At 31.3% G+C, this 8652-nt stretch overlaps 1 protein-coding gene across 1 annotated transcript; it reads right to left on the bottom strand.

The window, feature by feature from the left end:
* Positions 1-6202: 6202 nt before the first annotated feature.
* On the bottom strand, positions 6203-6985 carry LOC106136294 (cathepsin G-like). The gene has a single exon (XM_013336788.2). It carries the CDS (start codon positions 6983-6985, stop codon positions 6203-6205), a length of 783 nt encoding a protein of 260 aa, XP_013192242.2.
* Between the last annotated feature and the right edge of the window lie 1667 nt (positions 6986-8652).

Here is an 8652-nt window from a genome sequence, read left to right as displayed (position 1 = left end):
ACTTCATGTAATATGTTGTAGTTGTGGTCAATATGAGTTTATGTGCATCGTGAAAATAGTACTGTATACAATGTTAAACTCAGATCAAACTCAGAAAAATATCTATTATTTTTTTAATACTGGAAAAAGTGAAACTTTAACAACATTTACATTAACAAAAATGTTTTTTACGTCAATGGCACCGCACAGGACGTTTATTTTTTAAATACTTGAATGACCCACAGAAAACACAGTATGTACAATTCAAGTTATTGATGCTAAACCTTAAAAAAGCTGAAATAAAAATCTAATCTTATGTCGATAATCATCAGCCTATTGTAATTTCTATATAATGTTTGACAGTCTTACAAAAGGGTAGAAATTCCACAGGGTACCTCCAATGTGATTTCAAAGTCCTTTGTCTAGCACAGGTAATGGTCGGCAATTAGTAAAGGCTTAAACATTAATTGGAACAAATGTGCGGTACAAATTAGGGTAGGTATGGGCGGCCATTGTGATACTATAGTAAATGACCCGGTGCCAAACTTGGGAGTACTATATAAATCAGCAGAGATTTTGTAGTAAGCGAGTAAAATTTATTTTTATTGCTGTTGTGTGCAGTCGTGATTCTTATAAACAATGCGAGACATGGATGAAAAGTAGTCACCATAGTCATTTTGTTTCGTGGAGTACTAAACATTAAAGCAATAATCTCTTGTTTATTAACTATTTTATACTTTATTCTCACCTGCTGTTATGTTTGTAAATAAAATAAGGTCGAATTAAAACCCTATTCCTTTCTTGAAGTCGGATCAAATACTGTCAAGCTTACTTAACTTTACAGTTAAGTCAATTAACTTCATACGTGCATATAAAAAGAGGACATACTCGGGGTATACTAAGAAAGGATTTCCCGAAATTGCGAGGAATCGGAAATAATCATGATCTCTTTCGGTACTCTAGTAAGGTAGGTATAAATATCTTGCCTTAGTATTTTCTAACAAAATACATAAAAATATAGTTTTATAGATAAAATCACGCCTCGTTCTTCCTCCGTACTTGTCAGGATCCCTGCACTTTATCCACATTCGTAAGTTTTAAAACAAAACTCAAACAGAATCAAATATTAGGCATAAATATCGTAGTACCTTAGCTTACATTTTATCTGACAACACTAACTTAACATTTGTCATAATCAGGAACATTATAGTGGTTCGAAATACTAGACGAACATTAATTACCTCGCCCTTATCACTAACTTGGGACGTGAATTGTCACTTAAAGTCCGTCAAATCTGCTTTCTGAGGCTGATGTTACAAACATAAAGTGGCCAATTATTTTCAACAGTGAACTAATAAACTTGAGAAGTAACTCGGTTGATAGTAGTAAAACGTCGCGTTTTCTTATCTCTGATATTCTTAAAGAAATGAAAATATGGCAGGGAGAAGCTTAGTCTAAGGACTTCGAAATTTGTTTTGTATATTTTGTTAAAGTAAACATGACAAGTAAACATGATGACAACTTTTATTAACTGTCTGTTGACACAAAGTTTAAAAAAATTAACGGTAATTATATTATTTTATAAGTGTTATAGTATTTACATATTAAGGGATTCGATTCCCAACCTTTAATAAATATTTAGAAAAAAGGAAAAAGGAAAAAGTATGGAAAATACTCAATTTCTTACAGGTTATATTACAAATTAAATATTCTTGAAAAAAATACATGCCAAAGTTATTTTTAAGTTTTAATGGTACAAGAGAGGAAAAAATATGACAAAAACTTTGCCACAGTTTCTACTTAAAAAGGTACGAGTAAGTTTCGAAATATAAGATTTCTCAAGGGCCACATTAGGGTTACATTTGTTAGCAAAATAAGTGTTTGTGCTTTGAATTTTTATATTTTTATTGAGAAATTAAGAGCATTTAAAATAACATCACCCAAACATAATTTCAGTTTGATGCAATAAATCTGTTTCATAGAAAAGTATCTACACAAGTTATCTCTGTGTTTAAATATAAATTGTGCAAACTGCAGATTGATCGGTCAGCGGAGAAGCAATGGTTCACTTATGCCAGATACTAATTAGGTATTAAATTTTATACATTTTCTTTGTAGGTGGATCAATTAACATATTTTTGTATCTAACTGATACTAAAAATAAAATTTTGATGTAATTCATCATATAAATCAGGTTAGTATATTTAAATGCCATATTGTAAAAATTTCATCCGACCGTTAAATCCAATTTCTATTGTAACACCAAGATTATTCATTTGGACCTGTTTAATATTAATCGTTGTCCGGTAATTCATTAATATTGCATTAGTTCAGGCCCTTCATTAACGGGATCATTAAAATTTTGTATGGGTTTGCTATCTCCAAAGGCCACTTTATCCGATAACAACTCAAACCCTTTTGCAATGACATAATGTAACATACAGTCGCGGTAGACTCGAAAAGTCTTTATCATACGGATAATAAATACGTACATAATTGATTTATTTATTAGTATAGAATTTAATTTTAATTTCACAGCACGTGTGGAATCTGAGTGGGTGGGTTTTCATAAAAAAAAGAAATCCAAATAAACCAAAATAACAATAATTTCACTTTCCCATACAACAGCTGATCAACCAATTTAAGAAAGTAAAATAAAATGTTTGTCATACATGCTGTCAAAATGTCATAAACCATTAACAAAATCACCTGTAGGGGATTTAAAAGACACGCATGTTATGTAATGTTTTAGTGAGACCATTTGGCAATAAAATTACTTCCTTATTTTATTCAGGTACGCCTTAAAAGTTTGAAGAAGAATGCAGGGATCGTGACAAACAGTCAGTTATAGTGTATGTAGAGTTTGTGCGTAGGTTGAACACATTTTACTCGTACATATTCACGGGAAAAGAAAGTGCTAGTAAAATCCAGTAATGAATGGACAAAAACCTTAATCAAGCTTTTTACGTGCTCAAAATGAACGATACATGAGTACATTTAATTTGGTCAATTGAAGCAAATAATTCACGAATATTTTGCAGCGAAATTCTACAATTACACGGAAAACCAATTTATCTGTACAAATTACAATACAATAATATGCGTAATCAATTAATTGAAATATTTTTAATGAACTAAATGAATTTAAAAAAACACTTCATCTATACAATACCCTTTCAGTTTTTCGTTTGAATTAATTTATGCCGATTTTATTTAAGCTTTTTGAAATAGGCAGCCGACGCTTTTCTCTACTCATTTAATTGTGTTAAAAAATGGGATAACATTATTTTTATAAATCTCTTCTACAACATGACATAAAGGGAAAGTAACCACAAGTTACTTCTAGAGATAATTATAACGAAATTAACGTTACTACAAAATAAAAATATTTTAAAGATTGTGATTATGAGGGTGACTTTAATTCATAAGATAATTACATCATTACATAATTTTAGACTGTGTGCAAAGTTTTGAGTTATTCAAACATATTATTAAGAAATGATTTTAATTTTAAGTTTTAAAAGATTTTCATTTCGATTTGGGAAAAATTAATGAAGAATATTTAAGCAAAAAATAAATAAATGAAAGATTAAAAAGTAGTACGGATAGTTTCACATCTTTGAGCTAATTAATTCCAAGTAATTTTGTATTTTTTACTAGAAATTGTTTTTGCCATCCATTTACTCGGTTTCGTATTAGAAAGATTAACGACGGCTTCTTTCCACTCGGCCGTTGAGTGCTATTAATTCCTTAGCGTCGATTTGGTCATTAGCTTTCGTTGTCGCAAAGCCGTTTTTCTTTTAGCCTTTAGAAGAATTTCATGTTTTTTAATTGAAAAACTAAGTAAATAAGAAGTAATGAGAAGTTCTATGTTATTTTTAAAAGATTTATGGTACCTAAGTAGTTTTACATTCAAACAATTATTATCACACAATAGATCTTGATACATATGTATTCTAACAGTAGTAACGGTGATAAAAAGGTATTAAAAATACCTACTTCATGTATTAAATTGTTCCGCGTGAAAGTATTCTATGTTATTCTTCGTAGTCCATATTATATGTATGTAAAATTTCAAGGAGATCGGTTCAATGGTTTTGACGTGAAAGACGGACAAACAAACACAAATTCATAATAACAGTATGGATGTTAATCTACACTGAGATTGATGCTTAATAAAAAAATAAATGTTTATTTAATCTGATTTTCACAGCGTATTATCTAGGGCTAACTTTTTGTAACAGGATTTATTATTTCTAGGTAAAGCAATAGAAAGTGTTTTTATTTTTTGCGAAGTATCTAGCTAAAATGTATTTGAAAAATCAATCCAAAATGAGTTTATCTTGTATTTAAAGGTATGATTTAAATTCATAAATAAACTTTTTCATTTCTTATCTCTTCTTCTACTTATGGAAAATAACCATAGAAATTAAAAGAGGTGGTTTATAAATACAACGCAATACGAGTAGAGTCAATTGTAAATTTTTTATAAGAATGGTGGCATCAAGAAGCGATTAAATTTTAATTAACAATCAATATAGCATAATTACTATCCCGTATTAGGAGTCTGTAACTCGACGAAACCTGTATAGATTAATCATGGAAAATGACATTTAAAATGTCTTTTCGTTAAATTAACTTCCTGGTGTAAATAAATTGACACAAAAAAAAAAAACATTTATCACTATTCTGACTTAAAAGAATTCCGAATTTAAAACTACTTAAAACTTTCTACGTGTACTGTACACTTAAACATATATTTATATATACACCTCTTACCCTAAATACATACAGTGTCCGAGATCGCCTCGCCTGCAGAACAAAACCTTTTGAAGTAACAAGTACACTTACAAAAGTAAATATTCAGCCAGTGCAAACTGGTAGAGGGTACTTACCACGTAAGCTTTTCATTGGTCAATTTACCTTATCCAGTTGTGTATTGGGAAGACTTAAGTTATTCTATTTTCAATGAACCTTTTATCTTATTAAAATACTAGGTTTTGCCCGCGTTTCCGCCCGCGTGATCAGTATTCTATGTCCCTTTCCGTCCACACTATATACATATATAAATGAAAAATTAGGATTTAATATGTCATGGTACTTTTTTATTTAAACCTACGATATAAGAATAAAATAAGTACCTACTGAATTAATTTAAGTATTTTGCATGATTCCGCTTTTGCTTCGTTCGCTTGTGTGTAAAGAAACTGTAAAGTTTCATCCAAATTCGTTTAGTTGATTTTGCGCAAACTATTACATTTATGATATTAAATTACGTTTATAATGCTGATGATTATAAGCTTCGATAAACAAGGACTAACAACAAATGCGTAAACAATATTTTTGGTGTTATAATTTCATAAGTCTTTCACAAGATAAAAAATAACAGCGACACTACAAATGAGAAATGGAAGCACATTTATAAAGCAGATCCAGGGACCGCGTGTAACCGTTGTTAACGAGATACATTTGTCAGGGTTTAGATCTCCAAAACAAACAGTCCCTTAGTAACGGTATGGGTATAATCTGGTAAAGACTTTTCTGTAAAATTTGTAGGCCACTGTAATTATAGACTGCAATTTATTGTAAGACACGTTTTAAGCTAAATAGCTGCAACTATCTATGTATTTGGAGAAAGGTCCACACAAGTCAAAAATAACGCTTAACAAATTGTAAATCGGGTACCTACCATATTTTTGGTTTTTCCTATTCAAAAATGGCTGTGCACGTGCCATATTTTTTTAAAATGCAAGCATCGTATGTTTCGTGTGGCTCTCTCATGTTGAAAAATTTATAAATAAATAAACATATACGGGACAAGTTACACAGATTGAGTTAGCCTCGAAGTAAGTTCAAAACTTGTGTTACGAGATACCAACTTAAGACTACTATATTTTATAATAAATACTTATATAGATAAACATTTATAATAAAATATAGTAGCCTTGACCCAGGCCAATCAGAAAAAGTTCGTTTCTCACCATGGACTAGCCGGCGCCACAGAGGCCGTCGATAATTTATCAATTGTTTTGTATAAAATGGGAGTTATGTGTAAAAAAAAAGATAATGATTATTTTAAATTTTATATTACAAAACCAATAGAAAAGATAGCTAAAAATCCGGTTGGTATATTTCTTATTTTTACCTATATATACAAGAGCATAGTAAAAATTAATTACAATGTGATATTATCCTTCTTTCCTAATTTAATTGAATTATTAATTTAGTGACCAGCCATAATTTCTCGTATCCAATCAATGAATGGGCTCACGGGCGTGAAACCAAACGATGCTGGATGTTTAGGGTTAGGTATCGTTTTTGGCGACAAAAAGCATGCAATACCCGTGACCGTATTGTCCACTATCAGCGGTCCGCCCGAATCTCCGCTAAAAAGATGTTGTCTAGGGTTAGAACATTTTGGTGCGATCAAAATTTGCGGTCGTCCCAAACCTTTCAATTGTTTTTCATCACCAAAATAAATGGCACCTTCGCCGATTTGAAGCGGTTTCTTATCATGTTCAATGATATCTTTGAATTTTAGCGATTTTATATTGTAGTGAGTGTATCCGAATCCAGCGTACCGCGCCGCTCTCCCTTCTAATGTTTTGTAATCGGCCGCATTAAGTCTAGCATAATTATTCATCTCCATATGGTCGACGTGCAATAAGGCGATGTCATTAATATTGTTTACTGGTAGAAAAGCGGGATGAGGTATTTGTTTCAAAATGTTCGCTACACATTTGGTTTTGTTCAATGCTATTGACGTGCCGCATTTGATATATCGTAAGTTTGGACGGAGGCAGTGGGCGGCGGTAAGCGCCCATTGACTGGAGATGAGGAAACCCGTACAGGAGCCGATGAATAAGGTTGGGCGGCTCTCCCACATGACACGTATCACGTAAGGGTAGCTGTTCTTCCTGTCGGTGAACCCATGTAACACTCGACGATGAGCATAGGATCTGACTAGTTGGTCGTTGGCGCTGACTACTATTTCAGACGTAACCATCATCAGCAAGCACCTGCAAGTCCAATATCTATGCAAATTCTTATATTCTATTAGAATGATAGAGTGTGATAGTTCTTGGCACGTTTGTAGTAAAAGTAACTAAGTTTGTTAAAAAGATTAAATATGGAAGTACTAAGTCATGTAAAAAGTCATTAACAGCTTAAATAAATGTCGTGCCGAAAATATATTATTATTTTTAAATGACATGTAAGTAATAGATAAAGGTGTATATAAATATTTTCTAAAAACAGATGCTGATGGGGTTAAGAATGGAAAAAGTCTAAAATTTACCTAACAAACCAGATTGCGTTTGGCCATACGAAAAAAGAACCAGTACTTAATAAGGTCACAAATCAATTATAATAAAGGCTGAAAAAAAGGAATATGAATTAAAAAATAATCGATATGTCTTAACTGTACCATATGGTATTGACCACACAGTTTTTTTACATACATTTATTATACTTATTAATATCGAGGAGAATCTTCTCTACGACTTTTATAAATAATATGAAAATTCCCAGAAGGAGAGTAAGAAAAAACCGTTCAATACCTTCAACAGTTTACCTTTGTAAATATGAGACCTGATGCATTTATTCGACACACTTGAATATGATTTTATTTGAAACTAGCAGTTTTGGTGCGAAAACGTAAAAAAAATATTTGAATTCAACTTACATAAACTGAACATTTCCATATTTGTCATAAAATATTTACGATATTTTTTATGACGACAGAATATTACTTTATTTTAAATCTTCCTATAAAATATTTAACGTTTTAACAATCAATAGTGGAAAATCACGATTTTTCAAAATTTCACATTTACATTCGATTCATCTAAATAAACTTTAAAAATACTATTGTTCACCCAAAAACATATAACTTGGTATTACGCAGCTACAATTGTGGAAATTCTCACGCACTCGCACTATTACGCGTATAATGCCTCTTTTATAGCCTCTGCATTCTTATAATGACTACATGAATGCATGTTAAGTGCCAATCCTATGACCTAGTTTCCTAATAGATCTTTCTTATTTTTTATAGTGCTGTGGTTTGTGTGAGTGAGCCTTTTCGTCTGCGCTGAATGGTATATAGAAAAGAGAGTCAGACAATTATGTAATAATAAATTATATGAAGCTGATCCTTTTAATATTTATTAGAAATAAGAAATAAATAACTATATACTCGAATTTTGATCTGTTAAAAATAAAATAGCGTCGACAGATACAATAAAAGAGAAAATTGTTATACACATACTCGTACCCATTCACAAAATGCTACAAGTATCTCTAATTAATTTGATATTCATCTTAAATCCTTTATATAAAATTTATGCGTAGATCAAGCTGCGGCCCTAGTATTCATCTCTTAGACCCTAGCCTTACAAATCACAAGCTTCATCTAATTAGTTTACCACAGATACGCTTCTTCTCAAAACACATTACAATTACCATTTGCAACATTTGTTACTCATATTAGTAAATAATAGAACAACTGTTTGGAGTAGCAATGGGCTAGCAACCTGTCACTATTTGAATCTCAATTCTATCATTAAGCCAAATAGCTGAACGTGGCCATTCAGTCTTTTCAAAACTGTGGGCTCTGCCTACCCCGCAAAGGATATAGACGTGACCATATGTATGTATGTTTGGAGTACCAAA

The sequence above is a fragment of the Amyelois transitella genome, chromosome 15, assembly GCF_032362555.1.
Source record: "Amyelois transitella isolate CPQ chromosome 15, ilAmyTran1.1, whole genome shotgun sequence".
Classification (NCBI taxonomy): Eukaryota; Metazoa; Arthropoda; class Insecta; order Lepidoptera; family Pyralidae; genus Amyelois; species Amyelois transitella.
This window is presented reverse-complemented; position numbering and strand designations above follow the sequence as displayed.